The sequence below is a fragment of the Alligator mississippiensis genome, chromosome 14 (genome assembly GCF_030867095.1).
Source record: "Alligator mississippiensis isolate rAllMis1 chromosome 14, rAllMis1, whole genome shotgun sequence".
Lineage (NCBI taxonomy): Eukaryota > Metazoa > Chordata > Crocodylia > Alligatoridae > Alligator > Alligator mississippiensis.
The window spans coordinates 19,246,383-19,264,398 of NC_081837.1; the positions used below are offsets into that span (position 1 = coordinate 19,246,383).

The 18,016-nt window shown below is 50.3% G+C and overlaps 1 protein-coding gene across 2 annotated transcripts in view; it reads right to left on the bottom strand.

Annotated features, from left to right (window-relative positions):
- Window positions 1-7,507: 7,507 nt before the first annotated feature.
- The window catches only part of LOC132244733 (uncharacterized), a 42,169-nt gene continuing 31,660 nt past the window's right edge, over window positions 7,508-18,016 (bottom strand). For both annotated transcript variants that reach the window (XM_059717098.1, XM_059717096.1), the window contains exon 4: window positions 7,508-9,920. In XM_059717098.1, coding sequence (XP_059573081.1) covers window positions 8,359-9,843 — 1,485 coding nt within the window. In that variant the 5' untranslated portion in view covers window positions 9,844-9,920 and the 3' untranslated portion in view covers window positions 7,508-8,358. The remainder of the gene's footprint in view (window positions 9,921-18,016) is intronic.

An 18,016-nucleotide genomic window follows, 5' to 3' on the forward strand; every position in this document is an offset into this window, starting at 1 on the left:
TGCATGCAGGCCATGTGGATGTGTGTGCAGAGACACACGTGTGCCTGCTGGCTCCAGTCACCCAAGCAGTGACTTGCAGGCAGGCTGGAATGAAGGTTACGTGTATGGGGAATGACAAGCTAGATGTGTGTGGAATTAAGGGCTAGCTCTGAAGAAGATGACGTTGGGAGAGATTGGGGGTGGAGGGGGAGAGGTGGATTCTTTGCTAGTGAGCTTTCCTGGGAGTCAGGCAGCGTGGGATAGCTAGAATCTTCCTGCTAGCCCTGTTGTAAGTGTTCGGATTCAATGCTTGCAAGCATAATAAATATTGTTATAGCGTTTTGATGATAGTGTTAGAGCACGGGTGCTCAACCTCTGGTCCTTGGGCCAATTGCAGCCTGTGGAGCTATGATATCTGCCCCACTGGACTCCCCACAGTTGGGAAATTTGGCGTTTCTCACCTGTCTAAACTCTTTCCTTCGGTGAGGCACCCCCCTCCCCCCCATTTGTCGATGGATTGGGTTCTTGTTCTGCCCCTACCTTTCCTCCCTCCATGGGCTTCGATTGCGTACTGCTTGCATGCGGATTGGGCACTGCCCATCCGTCTCACCGGACAAAAAGGTTGAGCACTCTTTGTTTAGAGTAGTGTTCTCACTGAGATGATCCAGGAAGTATGCAAAAGGAAAGGATTTTTTGGGTGTGGTGACTTTTATTGGACCAACTGCGTGGTTGGAATTAAGTTAGATAAGCTTTCAAACGCAAGATTCATAAATTAATAGATTCATATATGCTAGGGTTGGAAGGGACCTCAACAGATCATTGAGTCCGACCCCCTGCCTAGGCAGGAAAGAGCGCTGGGGTCAGATGACCCCAGCCAGATGCCTATCCAGCCTTCTCTTAAAGACTCCTAAGGTAGGGGAGAGCACCACCTCCCTTGGAAGCCCATTCCAAATTTTGGCCACCCTTACAGTGAAGAAATTTTTCCTGATATCTAGCCTAAATCTGCTCTTTGTCAGTTTGTGACCATTGTTCCTTGTTACCCCAAGAGGCGTTCTGGTGAACAGAGCATCTCCGGTTCCTTGCTGCGCCCCCCTAATGAATTTGTAGTTGGCCACAAGATCACCTCTCGGCCTTCTCTTGTGGAGGCTGAAGAGGTCCAGGTCCCTTAGTCTCTCCTCATAGGGCTTATGCTGTAAACTGTTAACCATACAAGTGGCTCTCCTCTGGACCCTCTTGAAGCTGTCCACATCCTTCTTAAAGTATGGTGCCCAACACTGGACGCAGTACTCCATCTGGAGTCTGACCAGTGCCGCATAGAGGGGAAGTGTCACCTCCTTGGTTCTAGTTGTCATGCATCTGCTGATGCACGATAGAGTGCAGTTAGCTTTGCTGATGATTTCGTCACACTGACGACTCATGCTCATCTTGGAGTCCACTAGGACTCCGAGATCCCTTTCCGCTTCTGTGCTGCTGAGAGGGTCATTTCCTAGTGTCGTGGAAACACACACAGAGTACTTTTGGGTCAGGTCAGCAGAAGCTTTTATTCAAAAGAAACTACAGCTGTAGGGGGAGTTCCAAAGTGACATGGATTTCCCAAGCACTTGGAAGGGGTCCCCCCCCAAGAGCAAAATCAGGAGGCTTATATACTTTTTAACAGTCGCTTACAACTCACGTGATCATATAGTGAAATTAGCATGAAAAGCGGCTATAATATTACTTCATTATTTCTTTGCTGTTATCAGGATGGGAATTATGGGGGAGATAGGGTTAGTTCACAAACCTCCTTCTTGCACCTGGAAATCTACTTTGTACATACTTTTTTTTTTTTTCTACCTTCAAGGCCACGGTGAGCGAAGCATTTGCAGAAGAGTTACAAAGAAGAAACACTTGCCCTTATCTGTTCTACTGTACCGAGCCAGCAATTCTACACAAAGCGGTTATGTCATCTTATAACTAAAATAATCAAAGTTTAAGGCATATATTTTTTCTGATTCCACGCTAGCCAGTAGGTGCGCTGGATATTTTTACGTCCTAGGTGCAGTACTCTGCATTTGTCCTTGTTGTACTGCGTCCTGTTGTGTTCAGCCCGCTTTTCCAACCTGTCCAGGTCTGCCTGCAGTCATTCCCTACCCTCCAGAGTGCTTACTTCACCCCACAATTTAGTATCATCTGCAGACTTGGACACAGGACACTTCACGCCCACATCCAAGTCACTGATGAAGACACTGAAGAGTACAGGTCTGAGGACTGAGCTCGGTGGGACCCCACTACCCGGATCCTTCCAGGTCAATACCGACCCGTCTACTACCACTGTCTGGGTGCGACCCGCAAGCCAATTTGCCACCCACCAGACCGTTTAAACATCTAAGTCACAGCCTCTTAATTTATTTAAGAGAATGGGATGAGATACCGTATCGGAGGTCTTCCTAAAATCCCAAAAAACAACATCCACCTCTACTTCTGCATCAGCATTTTGTGACCTGGTTATAAAATGAAACCAGATTAGTCAGGCATGATCTACCTGCTGCAGATCAATGCTGGTTGCCCTGCTTTATCAACGATTTGGAAGACGGGGGTGAAAAGCAGTCTGTTCAAATTTGCTGATGATACCAAAATATGGGGAGAGGTGGGCACGTTAGCAGGGAGGGAGAGACTGCAGAAAGACCTGGATAGGTTGCAGGGGTGGGCTAACAAAAACAGGATGCGTTTCAATAGTGACAAGTGCAGGGTGCTGTACTTGGGCAGTAGTAACCAGCAGCACACTTATAAGATGGGAAACTCCCTTCTTGAGAGCACGGAGGCAGAAAGGGATCTTGTAGTCATTATTGACTCCAAGATGAACACGGGCCGACAATGCGAGGTCACGGTCGGCAGGGCTAACCAGACTGTATCGTGCAACCGCAGGTGCATCTCAAGTAGGTCCAAGGAGGTGATCCTCTCCCTCTACGCGACACTGGTCAGGCCGCAGCTGGAGTAGTGTGTCCAGTTCTGGGCACCCCACTTCAAGAGGGATGTGGACAACATCGAGAGGGTCCAGAGGAGGGCCACCCGCATGATCCGGGGACAGCAGGGCAGACCCTACAACCATAGGTTACGGGACCTGAACCTCTTCAGCCTTCACAAGAGAAGGCTGAGGGGGGACCTGGTGACTGTCTATAAACTCACTCGGGGGGACCAGAAGGGTTTGTGGGAGACCTTGTTTCCCCTAGCGCCCCCCGGGATAACAAGGAATAACGGCCACAAGTTGTTGGAGAGTAGGTTTAAATTAGACCTCCGTAGGAACTACTTTGCGGTTAGGGCGGCTAGGATCTGGAACCAGCTTCCAAGGGAAGTGGTGCTGGCTCCTACCCTGGGGGTCTTTAAAAAGCGGCTTGATGCCTACCTGGCTGGGGCCATTTGAGCCTAGTTTTCTTCCTGCCCAGGAAGGGGGTGGGACTTGAAGATCTCCAAGGTCCCTTCCGACCCGACTTCTATGATTCTATGATTATTTTTCCCGCTGGACTCCCACAAATATGATCCTTAATAATCTTTTCAAAGACTTTTCCAAGGATGGAGGTGAGGCTGACTGACCTATAATGACTTGTATCCTCTTTCCTCCCCTTCTTGAAAATGGGGACCACATTGGCCCTTTTCCAGTCCTCTGGGACCTGACCCGAGTGCCACGAGTGCTCAAACAGCCGTGCCAGTGGTTCTGCTATGACACCGGCAAATGCCTTCAGTACTCGCGGATGCAGCGCATCTGGGCCTGCTAACTTAAACATAGATTCGTAGATGTTAGGGTCGGAAGGGACCTCAATAGATCATCGAGTCCGACCCCCTGCATAAGCAGGAAAGAGTGCTGGGTCTAGATGACCCCAGCTAGATGCTCATCTAACCTCCGCTTGAAGACCCCCAGGGTAGGGGAGAGCACCACCTCCCTTGGGAGCCCGTTCCAGACCCTGGCCACTCGAACTGTGAAGAAGTTCTTCCTAATGTCCAGTCTAAATCTGCTTTCTGCTAGCTTGTGGCCATTATTTCTTGTAACCCCCGGGGGCGCCTTGGTGAATAAATACTCACCAATACTCTTCTGTGCCCCTGTGATGAACTTATAGGCGGCCACAAGGTCGCCTCTCAACCTTCTCTTGCGGAGGCTGAAAAGATCCAGTTTCTCTAGTCTCTCCTCGTAGGGCTTGGTCTGCAGGCCCTTGACCATATGAGTGGCCCTTCTCTGGACCCTCTCCAGGTTATCCGCATCCCTCTTGAATTGCGGCGCCCAGAATTGCACGCAGTACTCCAACTGCGGTCTGACCAGCGCCCGATAGAGGGGAAGTATCACCTCCTTGGACCTATTCGTCATGCATCTGCTGATGCACGATAAAGTGCCATTGGCTTTTTTGATGGCTTCGTCACACTGCCGGCTCATGTTCATCTTGGAGTCCACTAGGACTCCAAGATCCCTTTCCACTTCCGTGCCACCCAGCAGGTCATTCCCTAGGCTGTAGGTGTGCCGGACATTTTTCCTCCCTAGGTGCAGCACTTTGCATTTCTCCTTGTTGAACTGCATTCAGTTGTTTTCTGCCCACTTGTCCAACCTGTCCAGATCTGCTTGCAGCTGTTCCCTGCCCTCCGGCGTGTCTACATCTCCCCATAGCTTTGTGTCATCTGCAAACTTGGACAGAGTACATTTGACTCCCTCGTCCAAGTCACTGATGAAGACATTAAAGAGTATCGGTCCAAGGACCGAGCCCTGCGGGACCCCACTGCCCACACCCTTCCAGGTCGAAACCGACCCATCCACCACGACTCTCTGGGTGCGACCCTCCAGCCAATTCGCCACCCACCAGACTGTGTAGTCATCCAAGTCACAGCCTCTTAACTTGTTCACCAGTATGGGGTGGGATACCGTATCGAAGGCCTTCCTGAAGTCTAAGTATACGACATCCACCCCTCCTCCTGTGTCCAGGCGTTTCGTAACCTGGTCATAAAAAGAAACTAGATTGGTCAGGCACGATCTGCCTGCCACGAACCCGTGCTGATTTCCCCTCAGCATAATTTGTCCTGCCAGGCTCTCACAAATGTGAGCCTTGATAATTTTTTCAAAGACTTTACCAAGGATGGAGGTGAGACTGACTGGCCTATAGTTGCCCGGGTCCTCCTTCCTCCCCTTTTTGAAAATGGGGACCACGTTGGCCCTTTTCCAGTCCTCCGGGACTTGGCCCATGCGCCACGAGCGTTCAAATATTCCCGCCAGTGGCTCTGCAGTGATGTCGGCCAGTGCCTTCAGCACCCTCGGATGGAGCTCATCCGGGCCTGCCGACTTAAAGGCATCCAGTTCTTCCAAGTGACTCTGCACCATCTCGGTCTACGCATGGAAGTCTGGCGCCTTGCTGCTGCCTCTCTACAACCCCAGTGAGAGACTTGTCGTGCCCCTCGCTTAGGAACACTGAGGCAAAGAACTCGTTGAGGAGTTCAGCCTTGTCCCCCCTGTCTACACATCCAGTCCATCCAAGTGACTCTGCACCACGTCAGCGTTGACAGTTGGTGGGCTGGTATCCCTCTGATCCCATCTAAGAGCCTGTTAGGAGACTGATCTTGACCCTTGTTCGAGAACACTGAGGCAAAAAACTCATTGAATAGCTCAGCCTTGTCCCCCCCGTCTGTCACTAATTGCTCCTGTTTCTTCAGTAGGGGTGCTGTGCTGCCCTGCGCCTTCCTTTTACTCCCTACATACCTAACAATAGACGTTTTGTTGTCTTTAATTTGTGTTGCCAGCCTCAGCTCTGTAGTTGCTTTGGCCTTTCTGCCTCCCTGCAAGTGCGGGCCAAGTAGATACACTCCTCCTTGGTAGCTTCCTCCTGCTTTCACCACCTATATGCCGCCTTTTTTTTTTTGCCCTTAGGCTCTTCTAGATGTCTGTGTTTAGCCAAGGAAGTTTTTTGGCCCCTTTCTCCCCTTTCCCTCGCACTGGGATCATCTCCCTCTGTGCCTGAAGGATCACTTCCTTTAGGAACGACCACCCTTCCTGGACTCCCATCTCGCCAATACTCCTATCCTGCAGTGCATCGCTGATTAAACTGAGCACGCTGAAGTTAGCCTTCCTAAAGTCAAGCACCTCCACCCTATTATTATCTTACCCACTCTACACCGTATGATGAATTTGATTGAGTGAGTGGTGGTCACTGTCCCCGAGGTGACCACGAATCTCTAGTTCCCCTTCCAGGTCATCCCCCATAGCCAACACCACGTCCAGTGGGACCATATACTTCCTGCGTTAGGTGAACGGTTGGATTTGGCTGACTGCTCTTCCCAGCAGATGTCAGGGTAGTTTAGGTCCCCCATGACAACCATGTCCCTAGACTGTACGGCCCCTGAGAGCTGCCTCAAGCATTCCCAGTCTAGCTCTCCTCCTTGATGTGGTGGTCTGTAGCAGACCCCCATCACCAGGTCCCTTTCCCCTTGACCTCCATGTGTCCTAACCCACAATGCTTTAACTTTCTCTTAAGACTCCCTTCTGTGCACTCACCTGGAACACTGTCTGAAGCCAATGATGCTGATGCGCAGTTCAGACTCCTCCTGCTCTCCCCTCAACTAAACAGGGATGGGAGAAAACCCCTTCCCACTTCCCTGCAGCTGGCCCAGCTCAGCTTGCTGCTGCTGCTGGTTCCTTACCGCCGCATAGGAGCGAAGGGCGCACACATGCTTGCTTCAGCATCCCAACTAAAAGTCAAATGCTCTAGGTAAGGCTTGAACTCACAACCTTGGCATCACTTCCCCAGTGCTGTTTTATAAGTATCACATGCTAACCCACCGCACCACCAGAGCTGAGTTGAAAAGCTCTTTGTCACTATTTTAGAGCATTTGTTTAAAGTAATTGTATCTCTGCTATTGGCTTTTGGATTTAATAAAGACATTTGAACTGAATTACTGACACGCTCAATCAAATACTAACACAACATACAGGGCGCATCTACATGTGTCACTATGGCAACTTTACTGTGCTGTATGTGTGGCACATGATTATTTTTAGCCGCTACTTCACCGTAGTGGCGTGCTATACCAGAGGAGCGTGTTGCAATGGGGACGTAGCTGCTGCTTGCGTGTAGATGCCCATGGATGGTACATCGCCAATTTTGTTTCTTATACGGCTGTTTTTCCAAATGTTTCTAATAACTCATAGAAAACTAGGGTTGAAAGGGGTTCCAGTAACTCATCTAGTCCAACCCCTTGCTAAAAGCAGGACCATCCTTAATTTGATCGTGCCAGAGATTTGTCGAGCCGGGCCTTAAAATCCTCCGAGTCCACCACCCTCTAGATAAGCTGTCCCAGTACTTCACCAATCTCTTAGTCAGAAAGTTTTTCCTAATCTCCAGCTTGTTCACATCTCTTCTGCGGTATGGGGGTGTGGGCCACGATTCCCGGATGGTGCTTGGGAAGCGGCCGCAGTTGCGTGTCGAGTGGGGCACTGGGTAGCGACATCAACCCAGACACGCTCAGGGATGCCAGGTGTACGGGAGAGAGAGAGAGAATGAGCGCGACACTGAGACAAATGGTAGGTGAAGAAAAGTTATAAGTTTACTTACAAGCCAACAAGATGATTAACGAGTTGAAGTAACTTGGTGAATACAGGAACTAATTACAAGGACTATTTACAGTAGCAGGTGGATACAGACGATGTGGTGCGGGTAGAAAAGACGAACAAATGATGGTAGCGGCGAGTGACAAGTAAGGTGTAGTCGTGGAGGTCGACTGCAGCCGAAAGTAATAGCAGTACAAGTAGGATGCCTGGCTGGGCAACACCCAGGGCGTTCCGGATTGCGTGTGGTCTAACTGTAAGCTGCAGCAGCCTACGCTAGAAATCTAGCTAGAAGCCGAGGGGTCTGTCCAGACCGCAAGACGGGTGATCAGGCTGTCTTTGAGATCAGATCCCAAGGACCGGAGTCTGGGAGCGTCTGGGGACCCCACGCCGAGGCGCGCAGTCCCCTTTATAAACTCCCTAGCCAATCAGGGTCCCCCCTTGATGGAACATTCTGGAGGCCTCAGCATGCTGGTCCAGCCAGCCACGCTCTAGGGGTAACTTCTGATCGGTTAGGCTATAAGCGATCACGCATTGTCCGCATGATGGTGCCTCTTAAGGTCACATTCCTCCGCCACTGCGTCACCGAATGTCACTCACAGGTAGCCATGTCACTTAATGTCTCAAACAGCAATCTGGTGGAGTCACATCACCTCCTGACATGCCCCCTTGACTACTGCCAGATTGTTATATGATTGAACACGAATACATCATTAATTTATTTAATACTGGTCATAGACACATACTCAAAGTCCTTGTCTTCGGAAGGATTAGGTATTTGAGCGTAGACTAAGGCTGATATTGTTGTGGCTTTCTTTTTGACTGAATCAACGACACAACATCCTACGCAAACACACAATAAACAACTGAATAGAGGTATTCACAGGGTTAATAATGGGGCGAGTATGCACATTGCTAACGAGGAAAAACTCCCACCAAAACTGGAAAAAAAGGTCCGCGGGCCAACCACTGCTTACTTTCGCTATGGCATTAGCACCTTTAGCGGCCTTTTTAATTAACTCCAGTTGAGCCGTAAGCGGTACGGTCACATTAGGAATTGAAATACAGCGATACTCATCAGATAAATTTAGGTATTTGCATGCTCCTCCATTATGAAGTAACATAGCATCGAGGGCAAGTCGATTTTGCATAGTCATCCTTGAGGTTTCTTGTAACTGCTTGTTTAGCAGGAATAGAGCTTCATTGGTGGCATTGAAGCCTATTTCTACTTCCTCTGCTAATTTTACAATGGCCTCCCGAGCTCTCATGATTCCTACATACCAAAGGAACAACCCTTCCATTGCCCATTCAAAACGTTTGCCTACTTGTTGGCTATAGGTCATTCTGGACCAAGTGGTAGCGGAGCGTTTTCCCCTGGCCTCAGTGTGTGCGAACCAGGGAGGGTATGGGTTGGAAGTGTTTGTAGCAAGAGGTGGGCGGAGTTCTACGCTGGCAATAAAGCAAGCCCCATCAAAGCGAGCAGGTAGAGCAGTATATAGTACATCGTTGTTACATGCCCACGTGAGTCCTCGGGGTGCGTTGGTCGGTAGCCCCTTTCTACGGCACCAAAGGGCCTGGATTTTAGGTGTGCAGTAGGGGTGCGTTAGGTTGCGGCTTTCTAAATGCCGCACTTCCGCTTGTCTCAATGGGAAGAAGGCACTTAACAGCTGATGTGTCCCGTGGAAAATAGTGAGATTTACCCCTCTGCTTACATTCCACCCTCCCTCTGGCATGGGAGTGCTATTAAGGAAAAGGAACCATGAAGGTTGGAGACTATGGGCTTGCCATGGTAGGAATTGCACTTGATCTTCGTCGGTGCCCCACTTTCGAGCCCCCCAGGGGATACGATGACAATCAGTTGGCTCTGCTTTGTTACTCCCTAGTCCCCAACTCCTACAGTTTAGGCTAGAGATGTTTTTCTCCGTTATCTGACCTGACGGCCAGTAGTACGCCGCCATTTTATTCCCTCTTATGCGTGTATAGTCGGGAAAAGAAACTACTTGGCAACCTGGGCAAGGTATGGGACCACTGACTCTACAAATAGAGGTTCCGCACAATGGTCCTCGTACCTCTGAAAACCATTTTGCGATATTAAGGGGAGTAACATACGCCTCTAGAACATTGTCCTCGATTGCTGCAGGCTTCGGGATGCAAGCGGTTACCCCCTCTGGATGCGGGCCGGTGGCATTCGCCCAGATTTCAATCATCCGGAGCACAGAGTTCCGATGTAGTGGGTCCTCCTCAGCGCTCGGCTCTGGTGTTGCTTGAGTTAGGAGCAGGAACAGGTGGATGGTGGTGAAAGTTGTCACCATCCTTGCACTATTGGCGACCCCAGGCAGGCTGCTAGACGACAGGCTGGGGATGACTTGCCCATTAAAATAGGAGGTATCTGAAAAGAAAACATCACCTAATTAGTATAAATGTGTATATATATATATATATATACACAATGTTGCGCCCGATTATTAATTGGGAAACCCTCCCCCTAACTCCTTCGGCTCAACCAATTATGGTGGGCCAGGATGGTGCGTGGCGGTGTGGCTGCTGTTAGGGAAATAAAGTAAGTATTAGGATAACTTCCTGTTTTTTCAACTGTCCCAGGGAGAGGCGTCGGTCGCGTTGTTATGGCCGTGGGTACTGCTAGCCATACTCTTTCTTTTTCGTTGTAGCAAGGTTTCCAAGTAGGTGGTGTAACCGCTGGTCTTTCCTGCCATAAATCTTTGACTTTGTTTAGTGAGATTAGGACTTCATCATTGAATTTGATCCAATTTTTGTAACTACCATTGCCCCGTAGGCGTAGGTTCTCCTTATAGAGGCCGATATGCCTCTCAACTACCCCGTTGGATTGGGGATGGTATCGTAAATGGTGATGCCAACTGATATTATGTTTGGCCGCAAATTGCTCAATAACTTTAGAGGTGAAAGGCGGCCCTCCATCTGAATGTATTTCAGCTGGCACTTGCCAACGAGCGCGTGCATTTATTAAACTGTCTTGGACCTTTATTGCAGTTGTTTTTGTGAGCGGGAGGACAAGGAGCTGTCTTGTTCCTAGGTCTACTATAGCTAAGCCCTTGTTAGGTATTTTCGCCTCTGGTAGGGGGCCTAATATATCAATCTGCCAGGTTTTTCCCGGTGAGAAGTACTCGGTGTTGAAAGCTCCATATTTGTGTCTATGTTGTCTCGGTTTTTCTTTAGCGCAGGTGGGGCATGCCTGCACTATTTCTCGCCAACGTTTTATATTAGGCCCCTTCTCCGCATCTAATTGCCATCGGATTCGGGCTCTGGCAGCACTGGGATGCCCCCAGAATTCATGAAGCCACTTTAAGAATAATTGGTCGTCCACTGTACCTTGACTATTCTTATTACTCATTTGGATTGATTGGACCGCTTCTGTACATCTCGATACTACTCTTTGTGCAAGAGCTTGATCAGTGACCTGATGTGCTGGGTCTGTGTCCCCCCGGTGCGACCGGGTGTGTTTTATCAGTGGTAATGTCTCGAGCTGTAGCAGGGTTTCTCTGATGTCCTCCCAGATTTGTAGATGCTCTGTAGCCCTAGCGGTTTTGGTCATGATTCTATAGATGTACTCGGAATCAACTGTAATTACAGGAACTGGCAAGGTGTTATCATGGCAGCCTCGAATGTGCTCGAGGGCTAGGTGGAATCCCCTCAGCTCCGTCGCCTGAACTGATTCACTGTTATGTGTGTTATAGATTTTAGTGAGTTGGCAGGGCTTACAATAAAATCCGTAAGCCCCGTTTTCTCTTGAGGTCCCATCTGATGCCACCCAACCTGGTTCCGTTGTCCCGTATAACTTAGGCATGAGGGACTCTTCGTCTTCACTCGGGGGTAAATCTCCCTCTAAAACTCTCCATCCTGACCAGTAGTAATGAAATCTCAGTACTACTGCGCACCATGTCTTCGCAGTCCCCGGATACTCTGGGTGGATTTTGCCAGGGTTTAACGATGTTAAGAGTGACCCTCCCGGTGCAATCAGAGTTCCCGTGTATGGAGCTAAGTGTTCTACCAGTTGGGTAGCCAACATGGCCTTTGCTAGGCACCCATATCTATGCTGATGCTCTTGCAGGGTGCGGCGACCCGTGTACGCTGGGTGTTCGGCCTCGGTGTTTCTAGCAGTGGCCCAAATGTGTTCTTCTGTGAACCCTACGTAGACGTTTAGAGGAGCGTTTTCTGACGGCACCGTCAGGCGAGTGTTAGTCACCTCAGTTAGTACTGATTCTAGAGCCCTCTGGTCATAATTCGTCCATGGCTTTCGATTCCTAGGCTTTTTCCGGAGCTGTTGTTGAATACGCTGTACCACTTTAAGATGTGGAGGTGTTACATAATTTCGGAGCCAATTTAGGTGTCCCAGCCGGGCTTGAAAATCAGCCTTGGTCTTTGGTCGTTTTGTATATGTAAGCATAGTGTTATGTGTAGTACCCGAACGGTACTGACCTTCAAAATGAGTCCCCAGGAACGTGAAGCTGTTAGCTGGTTCGTTCATAGACTTCTCGTCGTTTATCTTCCAACCTTCCCTCCACAGATGGGCCCTTAGGTTCGTGGCTGCTTGGTGTATGGCTTCCCGGGGACGTCCCATTATTGCTACATCGTCTACATGGGTCCAGATGTTGATTTCTTGTGTGCCTGCATAGATGTTTCTGAAAGAGTGGATGCTGTTATTCATCATAGCAGTTGCAAGAGCTGGGGAGTTTTGGTATCCTTGTGGGCATACATTCCATCCGTATATCTTGCCACCGACACACATATTTAATATTCCTTGGTCGTCTGTCATTGGGACTGAATAAAACATATCTTTTAAATCTAATGTTACTGCCCACCATTCACCCCCCGCCTGGGCCTTTGTAATGTCTTTTATGATTTCTTTGATCCTATGATTTGCAGGCATTTGCAGTAAGGCGCATCGGCGGTTGGCCTGCCGGTAATCAACCACTAGCCGGGCCTCTGATGGCCTCCCGGGCTTTGGTATGCCCCACCCGGGTGAGAGGTAAGTGGAAGATTTCACCTCTGTTATACAGCCGTGATGTTGAAGGCTCTGTAGCAGCTTCTCAATGGATGCCCGTAGATGCTCTTTTGTCGCTATCGGCTCGTATCGCCACGACGTCGGGTTCTTAACGATTGGTCGGTGTCTCTCCATCTCCAGGATTTCTAATGGTAGGGCTGAGATAAGATGTTGTTGTAGTCGCAAAGATTTAATTCCGGGGACCCCTAAGATATTTATGCCCCCTAGGGTCCCAGATAGGGTCTTGCCATTGACTTTAAACCTTATCACAGGAGTACTGGCAACTGCAGGGAGCCCCTGTACGAATATTATTTTTGACATTTTTTCATAGATTTCATAGACCTTAGGGCTGGAAGGGACCTCGGAAGATCATCGAGTCCAGCCCCCCGCCCAAAGGGCAGGACGTCAGCTGGGGTCATAGGATCCCAGCAAGATAAGCATCCAGTTTCATCTTGAAGGCGTTCAGTGAAGGCGCTTGAACAACCTCCGGTGGCAGGCTGTTCCAGACCTTGGGGGCTCGGACAGTAAAGAAATTCTTCCTTATGTCCAGCCTGAAACGATCTTGTAGTAGTTTGTGACCATTTGTCCTCGTCATCCCTTGGGGTGCTCTGGTGAACAAATGTTCCCCTAGATACTGATGGTCACCCCGATAAACTTGTAGATGGCCATCAGATCACCCCTGAGCCTGCGCTTTTCCAGGCTAAAGAGCCCCAGGGCTCTCAGCCTGTCATCGTAGGGTCTGCTTCCCTGACCTCTGATCATGCGCGTGGCTCTTCTCTGGACTCTCTCAAGCTTCTCCACATCCTTTTAGAATTGTGAAGCCCAAAACTGGACGCAGTACTCCAGCTGCAGCCTCACTAAGGCCGAGTACAGGGGGAGAATGACGTCCCGGGATTTGCTTGAGAAGCATCTATGGATGCAAGCCAGCGTTTTGGTCGCTATACTAGCCGCAGCATCGCATTGCAGGCTCATGTTCATCTTGTGGTCAATGATGACCCCCAAGTCTCTTTCTTCCATAGTGCTAACCAACATAGCACTGCCGAGCCTATAAGGATGCTGCGGGTTTTTTTTCCCAAGGTGGAGAACCTTGCATTTATCGGCGTTGAACACCATCAGATTCTCATCCGCCCACTTGCTGAGCCTGTCCAGGTCAGCCTGGATCACCCGCCTGTCCTCAGGTGTGGATGCTTTGCCCCAAAGTTTTTTATGATAGACGTCGGGTTTAATAAGGCTCTGTAGCAGCTTCTCAATGGATGCCCGTAGATGCTCTTTTGTCGCTATCGGCTCGTATCGCCACGACGTCGGGTTCTTAACGATTGGTCGGTGTCTCTCTGTCTCCAGGATTTCTAATGGTAGGGCTGAGATAAGATGTTGTTGTAGTCGCAAAGATTTAATTCCGGGGACCCCTAAGATATTTATGCCCCCTAGGGTCCCGGATAGGGTCTTGCCATTGACTTTAAACCTTATCACAGGAGTACTGGCAACTGCAGGGAGCCCCTGTACGAATGTTATTTTTGACATTTTTTTATGATAGACGTCGGGTTTAATAACATTAACTTGTGCGCCGGTGTCTAGTAAAAAGCGCACAGACGTTTCCTCTCGACTGCTTAATTTCTGTATAGTTAAAGTTATATACGGGCGCTCGTCGCTACTAAAGCGGCCGCCGGTGCCCGCCTCAGTGGCCGCTACTCGTTTTTTTGTTGGGTCCTCTTGTCTGGATCCAATTTTTTATATTTGAATCCCATGCGGGTAGCTAGTTCCTTTTGGCCTTGATCTTCTATTCTTCGTAGTTGCATCGGTGTGAGGCCAGTATTTTTAAGAAGGAACCCAAATCTAGCCTTTTCTTCCGGGGTTCTCTCCTTCCACTGAACGTTGGGGGACATCTTTAGAGATGACCTAGGGGATTGGCGTTTCTTTTCCTGCCCCTCTGCTACTTGTATGATTGGACTAGCCGTGGCCGCCTCCACTTTGCTGGTCCTTGTAAGGTCTGGTAATTCCGTAAGGATGTTCCCTATGGGGCTCCCTATCAAAGTGTGTAGCGTTACCTTTAGCAAGGGGGTTTGGTGTCCCCCGTACAGTTCTGCGCAGGCTTTCACCGCATCCGCCTCCACGGGAGCTCTGCCTGGTTCCCTGCACCAACGGTGCGGCCAGTACTCTCGCCGTTGTCGCTCATCTAGCGTCACTGGCCGTACCTCTGTGTACCATATCAGGTAACTCGTGCCATCTATGGAATAAAGCAACTGCAGCGGCGTCGGATGAGATGGTGGGTTTGCATGCCGCTTGTGAATTTGTGCTAAAAGGGTCGGGACTACTACTGCGCTTATTGGTATCGGCCATACCCAGTTGTTAGCAATTTGGGTTTGGTCCGTGCGTGTTCCCCCGCTCCAGTCTCATCAGAGTAAAGGCCTCTTCCGTGTCGAGTAATTCGCCTCCGTGATTTAATACGAGGCGCCCCACCCACACTACTGGGGTCTCCTCCGGGCTGATTTTTGTCTCCCTGATTAAATCTTGCATCTCCCCCCTTGTCCGGGTCCGGTAGACTGCAGCCGTCCGGGTTACCTCACCCTCCACCGTTGTTGTGACTGTGGCGATTGGATGTACTTGGAAGGTGGGGGCACTCGCGGTGTCGGCCTTCTGGGGAAGACTGGGGTATGCTGAGGGGATTTTGTATGGTGGCGGTGGGGGAGGTGGCGCTAGAGGGTCGGTGATTGATCCCTTTATTAACACCGTAGGGGGCGCCGAAGCATCATTCCCTACATTTCCCGGTAAGACGGTGGGGGGCGCTAGGGGGCCGGTGTTCTCCTCCCCTCCTGGGGTGATGTCACTTACCCCTCCCATCTTGTGAGCTGCGCCTTCCTTACCCGCTGCAACGTCCGTTAGGTTTTTTCGCGCCTTTTCTTCGCCAACCGTGTTTTTCTCCTCAGCGTCGCCGCCATTTTGAGACTTTAACCTTGCAAGTTTTGCATTCTTGTCGGCGACATCTTGGGCCAAGGCCTCGATGTCACCGGCTGGGTTCGCTGCAAGTCTTAAGAGCTCAGTTATTGTTCTAAACATTATATTGATAACTTTTCCTTTTTTCTGTTTTTCTCCTCCACATCTGCACCGGGAGGACTCTCGCCCCTGTTTCTCTAATTGTTCCCTGAGCTCCGTTAGGATTTCACTCTCTCTGCTCTCCTCACGGAGAGTGGGGCAATTGAATCTGTCCGACGGCGTGGCACGGCCGCTACTCTGTTTTACATATTTAATGCATCGCCCGTATTCTCGTCTGGGGTCTTTATCTTTGTTTTCGGCGATTTCTTTCCACGTTATAAAAGGAATTACGTCTTGTACTTTATCATAAGGTCGATACCTCACTGCTGGGCTCGGGTATTATTCCTCTCTCGCTCCTTCGGCGATCCCATCCTCGTCGCCACGTGGGCCACGATTCCCGGATGGTGCTTGGGAAGCGGCCGCAGTTGCGTGTCGAGTGGGGCACTGGGTAGCGACACCAACCCAGACACGCTCGGGGATGCCAGGTGTACGGGAGAGAGAGAGAATGAGCGCGACACTGAGACAAACGGTAGGTGAAGAAAAGTTATAAGTTTGCTTACAAGCCAACAAGACGATTAACGAGTTGAAGTAACTTGGTGAATACGGGAACTAACTACAAGGACTATTTACAGTAGCAGGTGGATACAGACGACGTGGTGCGGGTAGAAAAGACGAGCAAATGATGGTGGCGGCGAGTGACAAGTAAGGTGTAGTCGTGGAGGTCGACTGCAGCCGAAAGTAATAGCAGTACAAGTAGGATGCCTGGCTGGGCAACACCCAGGGCGTTCCGGATTGCGTGTGGTCTAACTGTAAGCTGCAGCAGCCTACGCTAGAAATCTAGCTAGAAGCCGAGGGGTCTGTCCAGACCGCAAGACGGGGGATCAGGCTGTCTTTGAGATCAGATCCCAAGGACCGGAGTCTGGGAGCGTCTGGGGACCCCACGCCGAGGCGCGCAGTCCCCTTTATAAACTCCCTAGCCAATCAGGGTCCCCCCTTGATGGAACATTCTGGAGGCCTCAGCATGCTGGTCCAGCCAGCCACGCTCTAGGGGTAACTTCTGATCGGTTAGGCTATAAGCGATCACGCATTGTCCGCATGATGGTGCCTCTTAAGGTCACATTCCTCCGCCACTGCGTCACCGAATGTCACTCACAGGTAGCCATGTCACTTAATGTCTCAAACAGCAATCTGGTGGAGTCACATCACCTCCTGACAGGGGGCACAAAACTGAACACAGCACTCCACATGTAACCTCACCAGTGCAGAAAAGTGGGGAATAGTGACTTCCCTCAGTGCTGACAACACTCCTACTAATGCAACCCAGTATGCTGTTAGCCTTCTTGGCAACAAGCGCACAGTGTTGGCACCTATTCAGCTTCTTGTCCACCGTAACCCCCAGGTCCTTTTCTGTGGAGCTGCTGCTTAGCCAGTTGGTCCCAAGCCCGTAGCGGTGCAAGAGACTGTTCTGTCCTACGTTCAGGCCTTTGCACTTCTTCTTATGGCGCTTTGCCTTCTTCCCCTGCGTGGCTGGTTTGGCGCCTGGCCATTCTTCCTTCCATGGGATTGCAATGGGGATGGGCACACCCCCCAACCGGCCGCTGTGGTGGGGCCTTGTCAAGGCCCTTGGGCTCGGGTTGAGGCTGACAAAGCCCCCTGTCTGCGCCGTCTTGGGGCTGGCGTGCCCCCTGCCTCCCTCTGCACAGATGGATGGGGCCCTGGCGTGCCGTTGTTTAGAGTGATGTTTGAGCACCCCGTGGTTTGAGCACCCGTGTGTTTAGAGTTATGTTCTACCTGTGGTGATTCAGGAAGTATGCAAGAGGCAAGGATTTTTGGGTGTGATCACTTTTACTGGACCAACTGAATGGTTGGAAATAAGTTAGACAAGCTTTGAAACGCAAAACTTTCTTTGTCAGTGTTTTAGAGCATTTGCTTAAGGCAGGTGTTGCCTACCTCTGGAGGTAATTTGAAAGGTCCCAGGGAATATACAGGGGCGGGCGCAGTTGTAGCACACCTGCTGCCTCACAGGAGCACAGGGCCAGGGCAGCGTGAGAGCAGGGCCCACAGAAGCTGCACTGCCGCTGCTCTGCCACTCACCGTGCCCCTGCTCTGTGTCTGGCCCTTGCCACCCCCCCGCCACGTCTGACCGCTCGCCACCCCCACCTGCTCTGCATCTGGCTGCTCCCACCCCCCTGGGGGTACACTTTTTAAAAAGGGGGCTGCCGGGGGTACACTTACTAAAAAAAAGGTTGAAAACTACCGGCTTGAAGTCACTATGTATTTGCTTTTGGCTTTTGGATTTAATAAAGACATTTTAGCTGAGTTCCTGACATACTCAATCAAACTCTAACACAACATGCAGTGTCGTTCTGGCTTTTGAAGGCTTTGCCCAGAAACTTGTGCTTTTTTATGAATTGCTGATCATTTTACAGCTTTTA